The sequence below is a fragment of the Pteronotus mesoamericanus genome, unplaced genomic scaffold (genome assembly GCF_021234165.1).
Source record: "Pteronotus mesoamericanus isolate MK-2021 breed Mesoamerican mustached bat unplaced genomic scaffold, CSHL_Meso_final contig_657, whole genome shotgun sequence".
NCBI lineage: Eukaryota > Metazoa > Chordata > Mammalia > Chiroptera > Mormoopidae > Pteronotus > Pteronotus mesoamericanus.
In genome coordinates, this window is record NW_026555229.1 from 165,255 (window position 1) to 190,003 (window position 24,749).

At 43.3% G+C, this 24,749-nt stretch overlaps 1 protein-coding gene across 31 annotated transcripts in view; it reads right to left on the reverse strand.

Annotated features, from left to right (window-relative positions):
* The window catches only part of SORBS1 (sorbin and SH3 domain containing 1), a 128,591-nt gene that overhangs the window by 53,115 nt on the left and 50,727 nt on the right, over positions 1–24,749 (reverse strand). For 15 of the 31 annotated variants that reach the window (XM_054581242.1, XM_054581243.1, XM_054581244.1 and 12 more), the window contains 7 exons: positions 22,676–22,739; positions 20,854–20,928; positions 20,466–20,528; positions 10,892–10,939; positions 10,639–10,768; positions 8,900–9,014; positions 3,739–3,822 (listed from right to left, as the gene is read on the reverse strand). In XM_054581242.1, the coding sequence (XP_054437217.1) occupies positions 3,739–3,822; positions 8,900–9,014; positions 10,639–10,768; positions 10,892–10,939; positions 20,466–20,528; positions 20,854–20,928; positions 22,676–22,739 (579 nt within the window). The remainder of the gene's footprint in view (positions 1–3,738; positions 3,823–8,899; positions 9,015–10,638; positions 10,769–10,891; positions 10,940–20,465; positions 20,529–20,853; positions 20,929–22,675; positions 22,740–24,749) is intronic. The other 16 variants (XM_054581270.1, XM_054581249.1, XM_054581254.1 and 13 more) reach the window with 4 other exon arrangements.

The following is a 24,749-nucleotide window of genomic DNA, read 5'->3' on the forward strand; positions in this document are numbered from 1 at the left end:
ATTCATTGTTTGTTAATAAATGGGTGAATCTGGAGATTTGGCCAATGGAGGATAAACTGAACTCAATGCATTTTCTGTGGTTTGTGGCAATGATATCCATGTACGAAGTAGGTGATAAATTTTGCGCTGTGTATCTAGACAATTTTTAAAATCTTTTACTGTTTACTGGACTTTGTTAACACTGTTAGTCGTAGAGCCATACCTTCCATCTCCTTTAGAGATCCGAGTTTATACTATGAATTTAAACAGTGGATTGTAAGGTTTCTCTTTGTTTTCTCCTTTAACTTTTCAAGATAGAATTGGCTGCATCCCTACAACAGAAATCTGACAGAATTGCTATAAATTTAGTGAGGGAGGGCTTTGAAGGGTAGGATACCTGGAAGTTACAAACTGATTCTAACTCGCCTCCTCCCTGTCCTCCCATCTTGCGCTGTCTAATTAGACTTGAAATTTCTTATACGATGACCTCGGAGGAGATGAGATCATTAATAGCTCCTGGAATTCTGTGCAAATTTCATTATAACCAACCGCAGAAGCATTCAAATTGGTTTACATTGTGACATTTCGCTTTGAGCTTACTTATAAAAATCACATCAATTTCTGCAGAGGGAATAAAAGAAGAAAAAAGGCTGACAGCCAGGCTCTTTGTAATGAATTTGCAAATGAAAAGTAATCTGATTTCAAGATGCATTCACCACTGAAAGTAACAGGTCAGTAATGTGATCTCTGTGTGTATGAAGTGCTATTAACAATCATTTTTCTGTAAGCACTTCATACACTTCATAGATTGTTTATATGGGGAAGTAGACTTTTTAAAGTCACTTTTGGTACCCCTACTCGTTTGGAAAAAAGAGACAGCACTTACAAATTAAATTGGTCTTAAATAACCTTCCCAAAAATGGTCGGTCCCTGGAGTCCTGAGTGACTTGATATTCTACAACAACCTATTAGGGCTAAAAGGTATTACAGTCAAGATCTTGCTGAAATTTCAGCTTGTTTGGGGTTGCTTTCAGTGAAGGGGCTGAAAAGGAAGAGAGTCCAGGGTGAATGTCTAATGTCAAAGTTCTGGCAGGCTTTCCTGTCTCGGGGGAAGGGGGTCCTGAATTGGTGGGCAATAAAAAGTAGAAATGATGATCTATCTACATGCATTGGTAGGAGTTTTAATTTCATTCTGCTTCTGCACGACTGAAAAACATTCGAAAACAGCTTTCATGGTTTATGCCACTTTTTGGTTATGTCTGTTACTCTTTTATGGCCCACAGTGACTGGGGTAGGAGAAAAGTGAAAAGAAAAATTCTCTCCCTACCACACCTTCTTACCAAATGCTGGAAGTATAGCATTGTTATTAAACTTGGTTCAACTAGGTACTGAGCCTGCCCTTAGAATGCCTTAGACCATAAGGAACCATTCATCTCAACACTGTTCCTCAGGAGAGACATCGATTGAGCTATTTTGGTGAGTGTTCAGAAGTATTACCTTTTATTACATTAAAGGACCAACACAGAGTGTGGGTGGGAAGTATAGGAGGCCTAATTCATGGTGATGGAAGATGGTTTGACTTCGGTTGGTGGGAACACAGTGCAACACACCAGTCTTGTATCATAGTAATGTACACTTGAAACCTATTTGACCCTATTAACCAATATCACCCCAATAAATTTAATAAAAATGTAAACGAATGTAAAAGACCTATACAAAAAGTAGTAGTCCCATTTAAGAAGGACTGTAAAGTTTATGCCAGTAACACTCATGGCTTTAGAGAAAATGACATTTTGGAAAAACATCTCTTTTAAGAGGCAGTTAGAACAATAGGGTAGGGATACAAATTACAACAAGGGCCCAATATACAAATGGACTATGTTCCCAACATTCACTTGGATTAGCTGTGTGGTGTTCAGACCACAGTTTCTAGTAGAAACAGTGTTAATTTACCAATCCCTTCACAGAGCCCATTTAATGTACTCTGGAACTGAAATACTGCCTATTGCTGACAAAAATAGAATTATTTGCAATGACAGCTTTAGTAAAATAAACCAATCACAATTAATTAGCAAAAAACTGTTTCATAATGTTTCTTAAAAGCTAATATTTAAGATAAAAATAATTTAGTTATTTGGCCAATAAGGAGATGGCTAGAAATTGTGGATTCTGAATTGGAGTTCAAAGATCAATGGCATGAATTCTCGCTTATACATAATTTAAAGCTAATAGCATTTGTTTTCCTGATGGAAGTTTAGTATTTTTATATATGCCAATCATGGTCTTTTGAGGGGGACAAGGGAGAAATTATATATCAAAATGTTTTTCTGTGAGATAATTGAGTAAGTTCTAAGAAAAAGAAGAAAAGGAAAAGGGTTGGAATACTGTTAAATATTTGCATGTGGATAATATTGCCTGAGGTTGACTCCATTGATGTCTGAATGGTAGACAGCAGAGAAAAAAGGGAGAGAAAGGAGAAGTGAGGTGTTCATCAAAGCTTTGGGAAGGGGCAGCTGGTGCACACTTTGGGGTTAGCTGCCTCCCTCTCCACTGGTCACTAGGTGGCGCTGTTCATCCAGGACCACTTAGCGCTATTAGACACAGTGTCTAAGGAGGGGACATGGTGGGAGGAACGTCTTCCTACACGCAGGCTGTTTGCAAGTCAGGTGCTCCTATCTCAGAAGATGGATGAACTTTGAAACAAAGCTCAGCATTGCTAAATCAACTTAGCGGTCCCAGAGACCAACTTAATTTGTCTTTGTCTTCATCTTACTACAAATATACACCATGGAATTTAACATTTTACTAAACTGTAAAGTTAATTCCTGTCTGCAGATAAAACTATCATACCAAACCCCAGTCATTCAAATACTAGATTCAATACTTAAAGTCTCATACAAACATCTAATAAAATGTTTTATTTTTATACATGTAAACCCTGTACCTGTAAATTCTTTTTACAGTCGTAATAATTAAGATTTAAAGTAACTGGAGTTTTAAAGTCAGTTTCCAGTCATCTCTAGTGGAAAAACAAGCTCAATTTTCTCTTCCGTTTGATACTAAGAAAATCCTCCTTTGGGCGCCAAAACTCAAGTTGGACCAAAGCCAACGTAGACACACCAGGGGGAAGCTGCAGAATATTTTCAGGCTGAACACTAAATTTGCTGGAATTCCTAACTCTCATTTCAAATTTTGGGAACTATTATCCTAACGCATAGAGATCACTCCCTCAAGGTTGCCTGAAACAGGGTTGTACTTGTGGGTCATGGTCTGCAAGGAGAGACCCCTGTGGCTGCCTCTGGCACTTCCATTGCACCTGTGCTTTTAAAAGTCCTATCTAAAATGTGACAGTCTTAGACAGTATAAAACGGTCTGCTCAGTGTGTAATGCATTTTCCTGCTGGTCTTCAGCATGCAATAAAGACATTGGTCAAGGAACTGAGCCAACGCCCGATATGCCGTCCGCAGGCAGGTGGTATTTGTTGCTAGTGGTGGGAGGTCCTAAGACAAGCAAGGGTGTTTGTTTCTCTGGGATCTCTGGCAAGGAATCCTTGCAGCGCGCACTGTCCTTTCTTGGTGAAGTAAAGCACTGGAAAGCTTACAGGTTGTGGTGAGGCTACATAATCCCACCACTGACAACTGACATGGTGCCCTCCAGTCCTTGAATTCCTTATAAATAGATCTGATTCTTTAGCAGCGACAATGCATCAACAGCATTATTTTCAAAAATGTCTATAACCACTGAAGCTATTAAACTTACCGGTTTCCCAAACTCCAATTCCGAAAAGAATTTATACCAAGGTTCATTCTTTAAATCTATCTCTTCTGGGCTTATATCCCGACTCTATAGGGGTTGGTGATAGGGAAATGGAAGAGAGAGAAGGATAACATTATGCAAAGATTACATAGGAACAGGCCAGTAGAGATGCAGTGGTTTCCAGCTATATACAGCAACTGCATTCAATAGCAGCAATCATCCATTTTTACTGACACTGGCAAAATCATGGAGCTAAAACAGGTGGGGAAGGACGTGTTTATCGAGATGGGGACACTGAGCTAGGCAGCAGTGCGCGAACCCCTCTCAGCCCTAAGGCAGAAGACGGATGGGCTGTGATGGAGAACTCCGCACCACACTGCTGCCCTGCATAAGAAACCGGAATACGGCCATAACAGTATTCCCACATTGTGGGAGAAAAGAAAGCCCTTCTTTCCCCCTCGGAAGGAACTATTAGTTATGAGCAAATAACCTGGTAAGCACGCGAAACATTTAGCCATTTATGCCAGGTAAGTAGAGCAAACAATTTTTACAGCCTAGTACAGATTTAGTTCTTATTTGCAAGGCTGCCTTAAGGTTTTCAAAATAAATGCAAATACTGACACTTTTATAAAAGCCAATTTGTTAATACTGCATCTTTAATGGCACATGAGTAGGTGAGAAACCATGTCCCATACACAGTAAAGTGAAAGATGACATAAGTAAAAACAGAGGACACAAGTGAAAAAACATTTTAAACGAGCACCTGTGGGGGATGAATACAGACAGAATATACCTTATGTTCTAACAAATAAATGTTAAAGAACTGGGAAAAATTAAAGTGAGGGAAAAGCTGAACAAGACAGATAACAGAACGAGGGGCGGGAACTTCTGGGTTATGTTACAAAAATAGGTTAGATTTCTCACTTATAGAACTCTAAGAGGTAGTTCACACAGACTGATAATTGATTCCATGGGAGTTCATACTTAATCAAATATTTATAAAGTTCTGGTACCTTTCTCTGTGGAATAACATGCGCTTCTGGAAATAATTAGTTAAAAATGAACGCCTGGAAAGCAAATCAAGTTTCCCCTTAATAAACTGGAGATATGTTCACAGACAACAGTGTTAGAGGCTCATGGCTTAGTTAAATTTGTATACGTATATGTTTCAAAAAACCTTGATAGTCACAGGAGAGATGGTGAGTTTCTGGTTATAACATAAAATGTACATTTTCCACTGAGATTAAAAACAACGTATAAGAAACTTTGCTCCCTCAAGGCTCCAACACCCGCGGCAGGAGGCTGCACGTCCTGTGGACACATCGTCGCTGCAACTGCTTCCCAAGCAGCTCTTCTTGGTCAGGTTTTTCTCAACATTCCATTAACAGGCCTTCTGCAGCTTATAGCAATGGCTATAAATTTTCTCAGTGACCTTCACCAATCCCTTCTTCTAAATTCTTAGAACCTTCACCATTACTTTTACTTTTGTTTTAAATTGAGGAAAATATAGACAAGAACTTTAGCTGAAAATCACTGATCATAAATTAGTCGAAATCAGAGGGAAATGTCCAGATTAAAACCTTCCCCAATTTAGGGACTTGGGGCTTAAATCTTGAGAGAGAAGTCCTCTCAATGGGCTCTGTAATTATGTAAAATAATGGATTCTGTATTTATCTGGTGAAATGAGGCCCAATACAGTTTAGAAAAACAGTTTAGATATTGGGGCATCCTAACCCTAATATGATGGGGTTTCATGAAACCTGTTTCATTGTTATTATTTTTAGAGACAGTTTATAAGCTGCTCTCTGAGAATAGTTTAGGCTTTAAAAAAAAAAACGTTCCAACTCTTTCAGGAAACTGCCTGAAGGCTTTGGTACTCAGTCCTGAAAGAATTAACCCATTTTATCGCCAAAGGTTGTTTGCTGAGTGTTTCACTGTCGAGGTTGATACTGCGCCCGAGAACTGAGTCAGGAGGTATGCAGACCATCTTGGGCCCAGAGCAGCTGGCCTCAGGCCTTCAAGCTACGCAGAGAGAAAGTTAAAGAGGTAACGCCACACAGTGGTAACATCTGTATTTGATTTTGCCACTTATAACTCAGCTGTTGCCCTCATTGTGGGACGGACAACCAGCAATGGTCCTTTTGGATGCAGGTCAGGATGTGGGGACTAGCAGGCAGGGCAGGTTCCACAGTACCAGTTTAAGTTCTCTGCAGCTGGGGGCTCTTTTCCCAGCTTGGCAAAACCCTTAGAAAGGGCAGATGCCTTGCCAGGAAAATGCCTGATGCTCCTCAAGGACAGTTTCGCTGCTTGAATAGGAGTCAGAGACCAGCTTCAGATTTTAGTTAAATAATAATCTGAATGTGGTACATTCATTGGCACAGCACTTTATAATGTTCGTAGTTCTTTTACCTGCATTATTGCACTTGATCCTCTCACTCATGACCTCAGGGAGGTCAGCAGGCCAGATAATACTTCTGGTTTATAGATGGAAAAAACTGAGGGTCAGAAAGGTTGAAGGACTTGCCCCAAGACAGAGGGCAGGCTCAGAATTTGAACTCAGAACTCGGGTCCTCTGAGTCCTAGTCCAGTGCTCTCCACACCACTTTCCACTTCTCATGTTCCCTATGACAAGGAGACAGAGCCACTACATTTGCAGGTGATACCAGGCTAAAACAGGGCAAAGGGACAGGCTTGAAAAGCCAGGAAGGAACTCAGTGACTGTGAACTGGGAAGAAACCAAGTTGGGTAAATCCCCTTATTTTACATTTCAGACACATGTTGTGTCATTACTACCTCAGTGTCTGTCCGTCCCACTTCTCCCCCATGGGAGGAGGGACCCCATCATCTAACCCAGGGCCTGGCATACAAAAGTTATTCTATCTGTATTTGGTGAATTGAGCTGAAGTTCTGTAAGAGAATTTGGAGGAAAGTAAAAGGAACAAAGCCTGAAAAAGGCTATTTCTGACAAAGCAGGAGCTGAGCAATGATCTCCAATTCCAAGGCCAGAGAGAAGAAAATGGATTCACACTATGAAAGGACAGGCCTAGTTGTTACGAAGAACTTCATGTGATTTTGCCAAGTGGCTGAATAGGTCGCCCAGGCTGTAACGCTCCTGTTGGGCGTTTGAAGGTAGCAAAGAGTTTTCTCTCTGGGCTGGGCTGTGTTCGCTGTAGATGAGCTCTGAGGCAGCTCTTCAGTCTACCGCTCAACCCTTCTGCAAACACGTGTGCCACTGAGATCGCAACTCACACTGCCAAACTTAAGCAGACATGAGTATCTCAGCTTGGATTGTATTTTTCCCCCAAAGTAATTGTGTGTTTTTGAAAGTAAATTTAGATTCTTCATCTGTCGCTAGATATTATACTCATCCATAGTTAACAATGTGTGTCTGTGTCCTCAAAGGCTGACAAGCCAGACACTGGATGTCAAAGGGCAAGGCTCAGACTCTGAAACTCACGTTTCAACTTTTCCGTACAAAGTTAAAAGGAAAAAAGAAAAATCAAACATAAAGGACTAATTCAACTACTGTGAAGGGTAGACTGTAAAGATAAAGATTCGACTGAAATTTCTCTCTAAAATGAAAACCGTCTCTTCGGAAGAAGAGTGCTAAATAGAGTGAAAGGCACTTCGACTGAATGGAATGGGCCCCCTTTGGTGGTTGTCCCATGCCTGGATCGCCTGATGGTGCTTTGCCATCCATGTGCGTGGTCCTGACAGCTCTCCAAAGAGAGCCCCTATTGGGTACTATGTGTTGCTTTTCTGGGTTTGTAAAAACAATATAAATGATCCCAAGGAATCGTATGGAAGATATTTGGTATCAAGGAGAAAAACAAAACTATGTTGTTTTTTTCCTAGTTCTGAATAGTGGTCAAATTATTAGGAACCAAGGAAAGGATAAGAAAACAAAGAAGAAATTAAGATGTCAGGAATATACCCCAAGTATGACTTTCTTTCCAGGAATATCTATGTGGAAGGTTATGTTTTGTGTTTATTGTCTTCTAACAGAGAGAGGAACTGCCAATGAAGGGTTGAGCCAGAGGCAAAATTCTCCACTCCTCTCTGAACCTTTTGCTTAAAATAACTGTGGCACACAGAAAATGCTGAAGAATGACAACTCTAAAGCATTTCTGCAAAATGCTTTATCCTAATTAGAATTACTTATCCCTTTGTGCTTTTAAAGATGTCACATTTTTATTCTAGTAAAAGTCGAATCAATTAGTCCTTCAAAATATTGGAGAGCAGGAGAGGGAGGGGGAAAATAATTTGCGCCTGTATTCCAGAGGCTTACTTATTCTGTACTCAGTGTAGTAACAGCATTTTAATAAAATCCCATTCCCAGTATGATAACTCCATCCCTGCTGGCACGGCTGGAGGGCTGCGATGTTACGGAGCTTTGGAGAATCCCTTTAACCATGATCAGAACCCTGAACCAGCCTTTTCAAATGAAGGGTGAAGAAAAGGAAGTGTGATTGGCAGGCAGGAAACTAATGGGTTTGTAACAATTCTTCCCCGTTTCACAGAAGAGGCCGCTTGCCCAGGGTGGCCTGCTCTACCCTGCAGGTTATTTCCCCCACTTGTAATTGCGTAGAGACGTGATCTTGTGTAGGGAACCACAGACCAGACTGAAAAGGAAATTCGTCCTCAATATTGCACTTATAAGAAAAGGAAGACCTGAAACACATATCGTAACAGCCAGGGGCTCCCCCATCCCCCGCACCGAATCACAACATATTAATTATTTGGCTTTTAATGATGTACCAGTAGTAACTTCTACAAATTGTATGCATGTTCAAATAAGAATCACTTTAAAAAAACCCCAAATTTAGTCCAGTTAGTAATAAGCCTGCTAAATTAATGGTTAGACGTTTAAAAAAAGACAGCAGCAAAATCAATCTTTACATTAGTAGGAAATTTGAAATCATTAAAGCCATGCACATAAAGCGCTAGAAAGCCACAGTAAGAAGGTTCTTCCTCAGAGGACTCTCAGGACTTAGTTTATGAACACCTGCAAAAATGAAAATGGTAAAAATACTTCATTTATTCATTGTCTTCTAAACAAAGCAAGTCTATCTCAAGGGAGAAAGAATGTAATCCAAGTGCACAATGCATCCGGATTAAAGAACATGGGCGGGATGAGACAAGAGAACTGTAATATGCACATTACCATCTTTTCGTTGGTCAGAACGGAGGACTTGCCCGGCTGATACTCGTAAATGCTTTTGGGCTCTGCACGGTATTTTCTTGTATCCACTTTCTTATCTGGGGGCTCCCAGTCGTTTCTGTAGAAAGAAAATCCTATTAGAGCTATTTTCATGGAAATTGGCATCCAACATGTTCTGACGTGGGCTGACTGTAGCCCAATCAAGGAATTTTTATATCTGATGCGTAAAATTGGACTCGGTGCAAAGCATTTAGTTGTGCTGGTTCCCTTCTCAATACAACCACTTAAATCTCTGTGTTTGCTTCACAAAAGGCTTGAGGTGTCCTGAGCTCAAAACCAGGTCCTAGAAAGCAGAGAGAAGAGAAGGGAGGGAAGCAGCAACAGCAAAGCTTTCTCTGGAAAAATCCTTCACCTTGCTCTGCTCTCCTGACATGCCTGTACCTCCCACTCCCGCTAGTGCAGGGAGAGAGAATGTACGTGCCGGAGCCAGCGGGCTGCGGTTCCAACCCCTGCGACACTACTCGCTACCTGGTGATCCAGGCTTAGCACTTTATCTCCTGCTACTTAATTTCCTCTTCAGAAAAATGGCTCCATTTGCAAGGATTAAACAAGACAGTGCATGTAAATTACCAGGTCCACAGTAACCACCCAATAAATGTTATTTGCTATTATAACCATATTCTTTCCTATTCTACACTCCACCCTCTATAATCACCAAAATCGCAGCCTTTGGCACAGATACTTAACCTGATCCAGAGGTGGGTTTCAAGGATACATGAATCCTTAGAATCAGCAAAATTTTTATGCATGTATAATATAGCATTTGCACTGTGATTATATTTAGTTTTCCCTGCAAGGCTATAAACCTCTTGAAGACAGAGACAATGATTTATATGTGCTTTTATTTCCACACAGCATCTGGTTCCATCTGCACACAGAATGCACCCAGTTTGATGGATGCACTTGAAAAGGATCTATACGTATACCCAGGCTTCCTTTCTAATTAATTATCAAACTCCACAGGCAGATGCCATTTATGCATGTGTGAGACTTTCAAAACAGCCATTTATTTGTCTGTGAGGATGGAAAAGGTATGAAGGTGCGAAAATGAGTATGTCTTCCCGGGAAAAATAATTCAGCTGGGCTAGAGGCTTTTTGTGTGTTGAGAAGTGGTAGAAGGCGCACGGGCCACCAGTCCAAAGGCATAAGAAGGTTGTCCCAGAGCACATAGGAACCCAATGAAAGCATAGTGGGTCATTCTGGGCAGGTGTTAAGAGATGACTATCGTCATCATTACCACCAGTCCAAGCTTTGTCTCAATAATGTGTGTCACAGAAACAAATTGATATTAAAAAGTGTGGCTTCCTAATAAAATTATGGTCTCTGCTACGGGCTCCATTAGTATATGCAAAGAACATAAAAACACATCTTACAGCTAAGATTTCTCTTGTGAAAAGGTAAAAAGTAATGATAGTTATAGAAATGTTACATCAGTATCTTGTTTTATCTTTGTAACATCCCTAACGAATGTAAAATGTATTCCCGTTATATAGCTAAGAACATTGAAACTCAGAAAGAATAAGTCACTGCTAATCCATGACGGAGAGTGATTCAAAATCAGGTCTGCTTGACTCCGGGCTCCAAGGCCGCCCGCCCGCCCAGCACCGGGAGATGGGACACGACCAGCAGACCGCGTGAGAGCGCCCGAAGTCACAGAGCTGACTGCGGAGGGGAGCACTCACCTTTCTGGGCTGGATTTGAGTGAGGAAGAGCGGGCCGGGAGGGGAAGAGTGGCGGACCTCTTCACTACCTTCTCACCGTCAATGTAGTTCATCTCACTTTTTGAGCGAGGCACAGAAAGGGGAGATTTGGCTGGAGAAGGAAAGTGGGTACAAGAGACTTAAAACTGATGAAAACTGAAAACAGGAGGATGTCTTCCCTTATCCAACACCCTCTGCTTCCTCCCCCACAACCAGGATATTCTAAGTCACTTACTGTCTTCAGAAAAGGAGTATCGAGGAGAGTACAGATCTGAATCATCATCTATTGAACAAAACAAAATGCAATCAGGAGAAACGTGGCCAAGGTAGGGCAACGAGGGACTTGTCCCCCACTCCCACCGTCCCGCCAGGGCATCCAGCCACACCAGGGGCTCGGCCAAGAGGGAAGGACCTAAGCCGGAAGTTCACCACAGTAAAACACACTTGAGAGGAGTCCGTTTGTAGAGCCCACCCACCCAAACAGAACCTGCAGCTGGGAAGGTACATTCATGTCACCTGGGACATGACCACCGCCTGACACTAAGGAAAGTATGGGGACAAGTAGCCAAAGGTCCTTCTCAAGAGAATTTCCACAAGCATAGCTGGAACATCGGGGCCCCGGCCTGGCGAAACTGGAAGCTGGGGCTGAGACAGATCCTGATGCTCACCCCAAGTCTCTGGTCTAGCCTGCTGAGTTCCACGGAGTCCTGAGGCCTGCTACGGGGTGCATTCTAGCAGCCCACCTTGGCTGTGACCTGCTTCATATGCTAAGGTTCCCTACACAATACCATTTACCACGCAGTATCTGCAGCTACGAAAACAGTTTGAGAAAAGCCCTCATAATATTTTGATTCCACCTCAGCCTGGTTCCTCAAGTGGCTCTCTTTCCTTGGGACACGCACACCCATGGCAGATGCGGTTATGTGGGTTGCTCTGCAAACATCGTGCTCGGGGTAAGTGCCTACGTTGTGACCCCAGAACAAATGAAACCCACAGGGGCATCTGCGCTGTGAGGTGGCCCTCCATGGCCATGGCAGACCCCCCACCGCCCCCCACCCAAGGAAGCAGAGCTCTGGGCGCCAAGAGAGGATCTGAACCTCTCATGGAAGTGGCTGCACTGCAGTACCCCTGAGGCCACAGGGGTGTTTACAGGAACTGATTTCAAAACTAAGAGTGTCCTGAAAATGCAGGATATCTAGTCACTACACCCAAGACGATCCCTCCAAAGTGTTAGGGTGAAACCGGCGGCCCTTCCCAATTCGTAGTATCTTGCTAACCCGAATTCAGAATCCATGCATGTGGAATGAAGACCCAGCACCTTCCCTGTAGCAACCTTAACAAAATACATGAACTAACCTGAAAAGACAAGTCAAAGGATCCAATGTATGTTAATGACGAAGTATTAATCAAGTCCTTGTGTCTATAGAAATCATTTTTAGTTTCAGAGCAGTAAAGGTCAGAATATTTTGTGAAATGTAAATAAAGTCACACTGCTATTATTTTGAGTAAAGTATTAATCAAAGACAGCCTCTCACCCCCTCTTACTCCCTTCTCTTTGCCACATTTTTATCTGTCCCAAGTCTCCCCAAGCTAAATAAAGAAAAGCCTTCAGGTACCAAGTTATTTTTCCTTTCCTCCCCCTCCTTCTTTTTGCTTTAAGGATAGGATTAGTCAACATTGAAGCTGACCAGGCCTTAAGGTTCTTCTAACCAACACAGCCAAGCCTTTCTCTGTTTTAAATTGTATATGTAAGCTTACTTAACTTCTGAAAATAGGGCAGAAGACATAAAATGGGATCCAGAAATATATATTTTGCAGTACTGTCTGAAGAATTTTGTCTTGTCTGTTTTAAACAGAACTTCTAATTATTATATTGATGCAATGCTACAATGTCAAAGAAAATTAGAAATTAACTTTGATTACAGGAATTTGATTGGAAAAATATTGCCCATAGAATGAAAAACTAGTTTAGTTGGAAACCAATGTACGTAGTGCTTAAAATCCAGCCTAGCATTTTAGCTCAAAACCCTGTATCTCTTTGAACCATGGAGAAATACAATTCATCTGTAGATGGTAACGTGAGGGTTAATTTCTAACTGTTACCTGTTGTTGAGGTAAGAAGCAAATGGGGAAGGAAAAGGCATTTAAATATTCAAAGAATTTGTTTTAAAGCCTGAGCTCTTTAAAATAATTTTCTCCTTAGAGTTTTCTAATGTGGACTTCCAGAAGAGTTGTTAAAAGAAAATGTGAAATGTCTTATAAGATAAAAATAAAATAGCTTAGAGAGTTAAACAATTTATGTATTTTGAAAAGCAGAAGTAGGAAAGATAGGGGGGTGGTGAAGACAACAGAGAAAATGACTAAATTTTCTTTTTTGAAAAATCCTCCCCTGAGGATATGTTTTTTATTGATTTGAGAGAGAGAGAGAGAAGGGGGGAAGGGGAGAGAGGAGAACACCGATAGGTTGCCTCCCATACACGCCCCAACTTGGAATGGAACCCACAACCGATTTTGGTGTATGGGACAACACTCCACACAACTGTGCCACCCAGACAGGGCTGACTGAATGTTCTTGAAGTTCTTTCTTATTTGATGTAGGCATAAAAGGAAACCTCACCGATCCAAGGCTAACAACACAGGGCAGGCATCTCAGAGAGAACAAGGTTTTCATTTCTCACCCAGTGTCCATAGCATCTGAGTCTGACATGTGGATTTCAGGTCATCAGACTTTGAATACAGCAAACTGAACTTGTATGGATTCATGTGAACATCCAGGGTATATATATAATTTATTCTTTTAATTTTTTGTTTGTCTTGCAAATCTCATGGACGAAAATTTTACCTGTACTTTTGAATAAAAATAATAACAGCTCCCATTATTAAGTGACTAATAGTAGCTGGCAATTTACTAATATCATCCCACTTCATCCTTGCAAAAACTGTAGGAATAAATATTTCATTTTACAGACAAGGAGGTTAAGAAAATTTGCCCGTAGCTCTCGGCAACCAACAAAACAGGAATAGAATCAAGGTCTTTCGGACTCCTCTTCCCTGTGCCACCTCTAAGCTCTGTGAGAGGGATGGGCGCTTTGTTCTATGGTTCACCCCACCCTAGCTGCCCAATTCTGGGGGGAAATGTGGCTATTCCATTATAATTTGTGTTATGCAAGAGACAAGGGTGGGGGAGTGTTGTTCTGAAACTCAAGTCATGGGCTGCAGTGTTGGCCCGGCTGCCCCCCGGCCCTGGAGGCCTTTGCTCTGTTTTCCTGCATCAGCCCCTCCCTGGTGACGCTTAAGCAAGTTTTCTGTTACCCCATCACACTTCTAGCTTTCCTCCTGCTGGTCTCCAGGGACAATGGGTAAAATCGAGTCACTCTTGCTACATCTCCCATTTGCTGTTCCTTGTTGTCCACTCCTGGCAGGCTAAGTCCACACGAGGGTAGATGGGTCTGAAGTTAAAAACATCAGTGAGCGGGGAAACTGGGTGTAAGGATACCCCCCTGTAATTCTGTAGAGTTAGCCAAATGGAGTATGTGCACGCGCGCGTGTATGTGCGTGTGAGAGAGTTAAACCATAGTCAAGACACATTTAATAAAACATTTTTCAAGTTGTCCATGAACATAGACATTGTCAGTGTCTGAAATCCTGCCTCTACTCTTTTTGCTGAGGTTTTTAAGAACAATGTCACAGTGGGCTTAGCTGAGCTGAGATCTTGTGACTCACTCATGGTGGAGCCACATGCTGATTGTGCCCCTCAAAGCAGCAAACGTCAAACCTTGGCAGCAACGCTCAGAACTTCCTGTGCCAGCGCCTTCCAGGAAGCTCTAACACTAGGCAGGATCTACTCAGGACGAACAGCTCACTTCAGGGCTCAAAGGCCCTGCTGGGCTCTGATGTTCACTCGCCAATGGTTCCACTCTGGGCTTTGGCAATGTGTCCTGGGAGGCGCGTTTGGGAACAGCGTCTCTCTTAAAACTGCCAGGAGGCACATAATTGCCTTTTCAACCACAGTGACTTTAAAAATGAAGTTCTAATAAAAGACTGCTGCTTCTTCTTCTTCTTCTTTTTTTTAGAATTAATGACAATCTTAAAGACACTGGAAAAGGTTCTGGTTGAGAATGATCGTTCTATAAAAAACATGTAATTGTACTGTTCTCTTAAAAGTATGGGATGATGGGCAAAAGGCAGTATTTGCATAATAACTTGCCTGTTATCAATTAAGTTCCGACTTTATGCATTTGTTAGGCCTTGACAGTTCAAATTATTTTTCAATATCAATGGCTTGTTTTTAACACAGTCTTTTTCCACTGCTCATATTAATTCCTTCTTCTACTTTACTCCACACACTTAGGAAGAGAAAGTATAAATGGGTCAAGAGAAGGATACATACCACAAACAAAAATATTCAAAGAAAAAGAAAGACATATGCAGAGGTGGGTGACAAAGTCTGGGTGGGACGGAAGAGGAAGAATTCACCAAAGAGGAAATGGGGCCAGGTGGTCAGGAATAGTCCGGGGAGCTGGGGGGAAGATCCCTAAAGGGGTCTGTTTTGTGGTTAAAGGCAATCAAATTTTAAGGGATGAAAAAAAGTTCAATAGAAGGTGTAGAGTAGCTATGGAAGACAAATCTGGAAAAATAATAGAATTTGAAGGAGAAGAGAATGCGGTGCAGCAGGAAAGGAATAAAAGGAGTGAAAGCTGGAAGAAGACTCACCGGCCTCGTCGCCTGTGGGGTTCCAGGCCCTTGAAGGTGGGAAGGAAGTGACTGCTAAGGCCTCAACTAGCTCGCGGGCCCGGCAGACACGTTCGCACTTGCTAGGCAGAGACCTTCTGGGCAGCTCCAGTCAGGAGAGCAAAGGTGACCGCTGTGAGCAGCTCAGCCCCTCCCCTGGGCAGTACTAGCTGGAGTTTGGGGCAAGAGGCACAGATCCTGGCCAGGCATCTTCACAATAGAGCGATTTGCTTGGACTCAAGCAAAATAAGGCTATTCTTAGAAATCCTGTAAGGCCAGTAGGGGATTCTTTTAACTCAAATATAGATGTGCCTGGGAAAATCAGCCTCCTAAATCCTTGCTTTACTGCATCCTCATCGAGAAATAAGGAAAAAGCACAATGAGACAGACCAACGGACATGATGTGTCTCCACAGTCTAGGGACGTCTTAGGCGCAGTGTCTTAAGCTATTTCACCAGGAGGTGGCCCCCATCAGCCTGACAGTGGTGGCAGAGGCCTCCGAAAGCAAGGGGAGAAGATGGTCTCTGGGACTTCATCCCTGGCTAAGAGAGCTCTTCATCCTGACATGGCCAAAGCAGTCCTCACAGGCTCTGGACCACAATGTCTGCTGATTTGGAGGGATCATTTGAAAATATCTTCCATTTTTGTGAATGGAACTTTTGAATCTGTATTCTCCACTCTAATTCTATATCCAAATTCCCTAGATTGCACTAGTGAGTGTCTTCTCATTTTTGGAGGGTGAAAAGGGTGGTATTCCCCCATCCCAGTGGTCCTCCATCCTGGGCGAGCATCAGGGGCGCTTTCCCAACCTCCCATTCCCAGGCACCCTCCCGGGAGACACTGGCTCAGCCCAGGGAGACATGACTGACTCAGAAGCAGGGCAAGCTGGAACGAGGCATCAGAGAGCCCTTGACACAGGACCAAGCCAAGAACAGAGTTCAGCAGGAGAGGAGCAGGGATCAGCAGAGCAGGAGAACAGAGTAGGTAAAAGCCCATGTTTGGGGAGCCTCAGGGGCCTAGGTTTGAATTCTTGCTCTGCCACTTCCTGTGTGACCTTGCACATATCACTTAACCTTTCTGAGCCTCACACCTTTATTGATAAATGAGGACTTGCCTCACAAGGTTGCTGGGAAAATGAAAGATATCACGACTGTGATGCACTCGGTGTGGAGCCTGGTATTTGGTAAGGGTGACACAGGGGGCAGAGTGAGGCACAGCCACCGCAGTGGCTCTGCTGCTATTATTAATAGGATTATGGGTCTGAGCTGCTGGGCGCGCTGGCCTCCATGCTACTATTCCCTAAAGCAGAAGGGAGGAGGGGAAGAGGCAATGCTGGCGTTTCTGAAGCCGTTTCTCCACAGCTTGTTCCTCTCACTCCTGCTTCAGGAGGAAACCACACGCAGGGTGCCTGGAGACTCCTCCGGGTGGCCCCTCCAGGTCTGGGTGCAGCGGAGGGTGAGGCTGGTGCTGGTCTCCATCAACATCCCTGCTCCCCACCCCCACAACTTTTTTGACTTAGTGGCATCTCAGGTACAAGGAAAGGACAGTTGCTTTTGAGAGAGAGAATGGAGTATAATTCCCAGAAAAACTGCTTTGGGTCAGAGAGAAGAAATGATGTGGAAGAAGAGGATCAAGTGAAGATTTCAAAAAAAAAGAAAGAAAAAAAACCCTCATTTGCTTAACCTCACTTGAAAGTTATTCTGGTAAATTATTTTTATTTTTGATATACTTCCTAATGACCAAGGTATACAGTAAAGAATTCATTCTACTCTCCCCAAATTTTCTAGCCCCAATTCTTCCCAACTGCCTCCTGAAACGAAAGGGTAATTAAATGTAATTATCATTCCTGCCCCACAGAGCACCCTCAAAGGTTCTAAAGTGATTGGAAGGAGCAGCTCTTTGTTGGAATGTACAGGTTTCTTTAAAAGTATATTTTAAACCTCATTGATTAAGACATGCTAATTCTATTTATCTTCTGAAAGTCTGGCCAAAAGTTTACTTTTTCACTGTAGCTGGGGAAAAAAAGGACCTTGCCAAACCAGCATAAACAAACTTTTACATGGTCCTTTACTGCTTAGGAGAATCGGCTTTGAGACACTTATACAGTCTTTTTCATACTGTAATAACGCCCAGAATTTAGACAGAGGCAGTGGCTTTAAGCTAGGTTTTGATAGGTTTATGGAAAGTAATTCTAGTTCCAAATTCTGGATTCAAACAAAACAAAAAACCAGCAGCAACAACAGTCTCTTCCTCCCAGGGGATTCACTCTGAAATGACGATTCACATTTCTCAATAAAGCTGTCTATTTTTTATTGCTCATTAAAAACTACGGGTAAAGCCTCAGTTAGGTGCTAACCTGTCTTTAACACCTTTCTTTGAAAGGTGGAGATCTTTCCCACGTTTAGAAGGGTGTGCAGCCCTGGTCGATGTGGCTCAGTTGGTTGGAGCATTGGCCTGTACACCAAAAGGTTGTGGGTTCAGTTCCCCGTCAGGGCACATACTTAGGTTGCAGGTTCAATCCCTAGTTGGGGCATGTACGGGAGGCAACCAATTAATGTTTCTCTCTCAAATCAATGAACATATGAGTGAGGACTGGAAAATAAAAGTGTGTGGGGGGGGCGCCTGCTACAGAGCCCAGGGCTACTGATTGGGAGCACAGGGCTGGCGCATGCCAAGGACAGGACTGAGGAAGACCTGCTGGAGCTCACAGACATCAAAACCACAAGCCGGAGAATCTCTTGTTATTAAAAAAAAATTAAAATAATTCTTTAAAGTGATCTAGCTCAAACGTTTCACTCACTCGTAAAAAGCCCTCATCTAATCGAATGCATCTGTGATCTATGTCGGGCTCTGTCATCTAGGCAGAAGTGTGGGCAACAGATGAAATCTACCCTATTTTAAAAAAATCTCCAGGGAGGAAGACGTCTCAGAAACTTATGTTAAAGTTTAGTTATACTGGGTATTATGAATTTTTCATGTCCAATCTATTTTTTCCCCTTTTATCCTTTAAGACTATTTCTTCCTTTTTGGTCTTTGGAGGAAAAAAAAGGTCTACTCCCTAAATTGTAGGTGAAAAATTATCTTGCCACCGCTTTTTGTTTATGCCTTTAGGCACAATAACCCCATTGCGGCTTGCCTCTGAGGTGATGTGTACCCAAAGCAGGAACGCTATCGGCCTGGGTTGCTAGGTGTGGCGGCGGATGACGTGGAAGTTCTGGGTGTGAAGCTGTGAAACCCTGTCTTCAGCCCAACAGCCTGGCTGACTGTGACATCTGCTGGCACTGCCTGCGACAGGCCTACGGCATTTTTCCAGTCCAATGGGAGCCACTGTTCTCCTCCGCAGGACTTCCCCAGGTGCCCTTCCTCTGCCTGTGGCTGTGGGGTAACGGGCCTTCAGGCAAGGTGCATGCTTGTCATAGAAGCGAACCCTATCTTACAGACTGGGTTGGGTTCCCAGGTCCCCAAAAAGCAAAAATCAAAAACTGCATTTAGCCAAAATTACCCTGAAAATACTCCCTTGTCCTCAGTTGACTGTTTCATAAGCAATGCTTTTGGCTAGAATCAGTACCCTAAGATAAAAAGACTAGGTTATCTCATACCAAGGAGACTCTTGTTGGCAAAATTAAATCCTCAGCTTTTAATTTTTAAGTCTGTTTTCGTATGGTAGACTTTTCTTTTCATTCGGAATAGGCCCCAGGCATGAAATGGTTGGAAACCAAAGACTAATACACAACAACAGGGAGACAAAAAGAGAATAAGGTATTTTAACTAAAACTATTTAACACACCCGTGTGTCATCTCATATACGTTAAGTGATTAATAAAGTTTGGTGAATGACTAAATGGATGACTCTACCATTGACGAGAAGGGCTGTGCAGGATGGTTTGCTGACCTAATTAGAGCAGAGAAGAACCGCAATAGTAGCACTGGGCTTGTCCTAGAAAACAACTGTGATTCCCTGGTGCGAAGCCATTTCATCAGCATTCTCCAGGTATGTACTAAGGACCTGCAATGTGCCAGCAAGGCTTTCTTCGGCCTCCTGGACACATGCTCTTGCACCTGCCACCACACTGGACAGAATGCGATGAAATGGCCTCGTCTGATTCCCTGCCACATATGGGCTTCTGTGAACAGAGGGCAGATCTTAGTCATGGCACTAGCCTCAGTTCCAAGGACAGTGTGTGACACACACAAGTGCTCAGTACTGCCTGAAGGAATGAAGTTCAGAGCCCTCAACATCTCATCCTAGAAGAGCAGTTAACGAAACTTCCCCTGCATCTTCCATGGACTCTCCTTTTTCTGGGTGACTCATCCAAAGATCAGGCAATCCTTGGGACTAAAATAATTCTCAGAATGTTGCCCTTAACTCCTTAACTTGCCTATTAGAACCTTCTTTGACACCAAGATTTTTTGCCCTAGAAAAGAATATCTCTTAGGCATAAGTGGGACTATCCTCCCCAGCAGGTCCAATTCCTAAGCCAGCGCTTTCAGGAAATATTTTCTAACTTGGCCAAAGCCCTTATTTTCAAGAAATATCATTTCCCACCATGGCTGAATCTCATGCCTGGATACCTCTTTGGGAATTCCCTATCACGCAGGTACACCCTGAGGGTCCATGACAGGAGGGACCCAGTGATGAGTTAGTTGCACATATAGGAACTGGGTAACTTTTCTGTTGTTGACAGATGGCACACCGACCTCCTGCCCACCAGCCATACTGACTCAGCTTCCCTGAGTCACTGCCCCGCCACCAATACTATGTGACCACCCCAAACACAAAGCCCTGGTTGGTCGGGTACAGGCAGCTTTTCCCAGAGCCCCACACGTTCACAGCATCATGACTAAGCTTCACTGCCTACCCCATTAATCATGAAGACTCCAAGGGAATAGGATTAAAATGCCATCTGGTCAAACTGTGGTTATATAGTCAGCGAGAAGCAAGACAACACCACACAACACAAGGTTAGGGGGAAGCAAATGGTTGGGAGACAGCCCATGGTCACCAGAAAAAACCCCAAGGTAAAAAAGAAAGTAACAGCACCAGTACAAAGAGAGGCATGTGGTTTTCCTTTAATTACCTTCAGATTTAGGACTAGGAGTAGATGCAGGAAACTGGTAGGTGGGAGTGTAAGGATTGTCCTCTGTAGCAGAGAAAAGCAGTGGATTTTGAAACCATCCACCATGAAGTGGAGGAACTGACAAATCCCCAACTGACTCTTTGAAAGACTGACTAGCTGTTTTAGTGTTATTAAAGCACACGGGCATTGCACTTAAAAACAGGTTAATGCATTAGAAAAGGCTTAGTTATTTTAATATAGCACATCATGCAATGAGTGAAATAAAATTTCCACCAATCAAAAATGACTATAAAAACAAAATCTAAAAGCCAAATCTCATTCCTACGATGGAACTCTAAGAATTAATTTAAGGCTAGGACAACAGATACACTCTCTAAGTTTATGGTACCTTCAGAATTTTGCTGGCTTTCAGGAAGTTCAGGGAATTTGTACGTAGGGAAATAAGGGTTTTCTTCAGGAGTGTCTAGGCAGAGTAGCAGGTTTGGGAGAGAGAATAGAGGAAGATACAAACGGAGAGAATGAACGAATAGGAATCCACACACAATTCAGGCTCCTTGCATTCTGGAACATACTAAGCTTCACTAGCGATATGAAAGAAATTAAAATAGCTTTTAAAAATCCAGTCCTTTTGCCTGAAGTACTGAGACACTTGAGACACATCTAAAGAGAAAATGTCATTTTTCTTCTTGGATAAAGAATTACATATATATATATAGGCTCTGGTAAGCAAGAGGCATTTAGCACAAAGTTTTAAGTTTTTACTTTTCATAGGCAAAAATATTAATTATGCTAAGAAATAGTATGTAAACACCATAGTAAAATGTTTGTTTTTTAAAAAAAATAAATCAAACCTTGCGCTGTGGACATGAGAGTAAAGGCAAACCAGTGGGATCCTTCACTTTTCCATGCCTCTCCTACCACTAAGGCAGAATGGTATATTTTTCACATATGTACCCGTGTCTCAGCGTCTGGCCCGCCAGAGCTGGGTCTAAAGGTGAGGCACAGGAGGCTGGAGGAACTGGACCGGCTTTAGGAGGCAAGCAGCGGGAGCAACCAGGGAGACCACCATGGCTGAGCTCATCCACCCAACCACAGCGGACTTACTCTGGGCTCAGCAACACTCAACACGAGCATCTGGATATTTAGAAAGACTGAGAAGAGGGGCACAGCCAGGTTCACTCTGAACACTGCAGGAGCTAATTAACAGTGACATTAGCTGGCATCCACAGCTAATCAGAGAGACTGGTTATTTGTGGCTTAGGCCAGCACTGACCAGAACGCTTTTTCTTTGCCTTCCTGTGTCATCTGTGCCAGGCAGCCAGACTGGATTTGCCCACAGGGGAGGAGAGGATGCTCTGCCCACGGGAGAAGCAGGACTTCCCATGATGCAACTGCGTCCCTGCCTATCAGCTGACTGGCGGCACAGGCGGATGGGAGCTGTGGGGTCATGACCTGCCCAAGCGCTGGTCTAGGGTTCTGCCACCATGCTGGGTCACCTGCTGCTACCCAGAGGGCCCCTGACTTGGAAGCGTTGCTCTTCCAGCTTGAGCAGGCTTTGGTGTGTCAGCTCTTGACTGACTGTCAGGGCTACCTGCCAAGGGCTGGCTCCCAGTGCAGGTAGATTATTTTTCATATTAATACCACCTTACAGGTGCACCAGGCACATTACTTCCCAAGGCAGGATTTACTGTCTTTTGGACCCTGTAACATCCGTTGGAGTAAGGGAAGCGGAACAAACACAGATAAGTATATGATGGGTCCAAGATCACATGAGTCCTGGAGGACTGAATCCAGGTGAGAAGTTTTAACTCCCCAGTTTAGTGCCTTCTCACCTTGCTCTGCCCACAAGGCAGTCATGGGCTGACACAGGGAGGTGCACCTAAAGCTGGAAGCAGGTGGGACTTGGGCTGCTTGCATCCCAGGCAGGCAGATGCCAGAGCGCAGGGAGGGGCTGGGCTCAGCCTGTGCATCCCACAACCCCTGGGAGGGAGGACTTCTGAGGCTGCCTCAAATCCCACGTATGCGGCAGGCGCACAAGTTCCCCCTCCCTCCTCAGCTCTGAAGGTGTCTGGCTGGGCTCAGGCAGGCTGGTGCTTAAAGAGGTCAAGTGCAAAGCCAGCCTCCTGGCACCCTAGTGAAGGGAGCTTAGGCCCTCACCACAACGGTCAACATATGAGCACAGCAGAGCTTCTCCAAAAGTAAACCAGTACCTCTGTTTAGTTTGTGGATCTGTTTAAACATGGTCTTGTACCAGTCTTTTGATCTCTCGGTGTTCTGGAAAAACAAAGGCAAAGAGTAAAATGAAATGGAAATCTTAGTATGTTTTAGAACTTCTACGATTATAAAATCAAAATGGAAAGTGACAACACCTCAAGTCTAAACTTATGTAATTCTAAACATCGTTGTGATCCCACATTTAAATCTTTTTAAAAATATGCAAAACTACCCTGGCTGGTGTGGCTCAGTGGATTGAGCATCAGCCTGTGAACCAAAAGGTTACCCGTTTGATTCCCAGTCAGGGCATACGTGTGGGTTATGGGCCAGGTCCCCAGTTGGGGGGGTGTGAGAAGCAACTGATCAAATCCCTTGCACATTGATGTTTCTCTCCCTCCCTTCCCCTCCTCTAAAAGTAAACATATAAAAATCTAAAATTTTCTTTTTAAAAAAGCTTGCTCTGTAACTAAAAAAAAAAAAAAAAAAAAAAAAGAAAAAAAGAAATGCAGAACTTTTGAGAAAAATAAACCAATAGATTCAGGCCTGAATCTGCAGAGTAACATTTGGCCAGAAGGACATAGATTTTGAAAACAGTGGATGAAGATCCACTTGAACCTGTTTTTACAGTTTCCCTTCATTTTTACATAATTTTTTAAAAAATTTCATTTTTAGAATCTCTTTCCATATACAGATGACTAAACTGAAGTAAACCCCCCTAGAGATATATGAAACAAAGGTTATTTGCTTATCAGGTTATCCTGTAGAAGTGTATCTAAGTCACCTTGCAAGGCGTCAGATTTAGAATGCCCACCTTCTAATGTAACCCATGATAGCAGCCAATGCCAAAGAGCTGTCATCCTAACCACACAGCTCTTTTTTTTTTTTGCCAAAGATAAAAATAAAATAAGGAAGGTGACAGGTGCTTAGACCAGATATTTTCACTCCCATTTTACAGATGAGGAAAAATGAGTCAAAGCTGTCCAAAGTCAAAGAGCTGGTGAGAAAATGAGCAGGAGGACCACCTAACACTGGTTGTGGGTGATGGTTGGGGATTTAGACAGACACCTCCGTCACCCACAAATTATGTGGTCCTGGGTAAGCATCGTAATCTCTCTGAGTCCCTGTTCCCTCGCCTATAAAATGGGAATAACATTCGTATCCACCTTGAAGAGTAAATGATGTTTAAATGAGATAATGCACTTGGCAAATGGCAGCTGTGATTACTATGAGTAATAATTCTCATTATTTTATTATTATTATTATATAGTTGTTATTACATAGGACTAGACAACAGTTCTTTCGAAGCTTAGTCCACTGCTATTTCCATTGGCCTTCTCCAAAGGGACACAGAAAACTGTCCATTTGCTCAATGGACATCGCAGAGTAACACATGGCAGCCAGTGTTCTGATGGGTACCTGGAGAGGAACAGGATTTACTCTAATCTAGTATCAAAAGCTGGGCTTCCCAGAATCCCTAAATGCCTGCAGGAGGCTGGTATACCTGTACAGAGAAGAGGGCCAGACAGGGCCACCGAGACCCACTCTGTTCTGGGCTGAATCCATTCTGTGGATGCCTTATAGTTTCCTTTTCACTTTGGGTGATGGTCTAGCTCCCATCCAGAGGAACTTCTTTCAGAGCCCGTGAACAGGGACCCTGAGCCTTACCCTCCCCAGGGTTCTCTAACCCTGGACTAACAATTCCCACATCTGTCCCATGGAACAATAAACAATGTGTCCATGGAGGGGAGAGACTGGGAAGCTGCCCAAAGCATTCTCCCCTTGAACTTGCACATGCCCAAGGTCTCCCAGAAGATGTGATGCAGAGAAATCTCACTGCCTTTGTTCTGCCCAACTTTCCTTCACGTTCATTCAACCATGAAATTTTTTTTCTCACGAGACTTAGTAACACCTCACACATGCTTTGGGGAAAGCTGCTGCACACTGAACCCGGGACCAAGGTGGGTTTGGGAGACTGGAGCACAGCTCTTTGAGGCTGAGCGGCCCTCAGTGGGCTTGGCCGGTGGACGGTGGTGAGGACCCTCCTTATGAGGCCTTTGCAACCCACGAGGG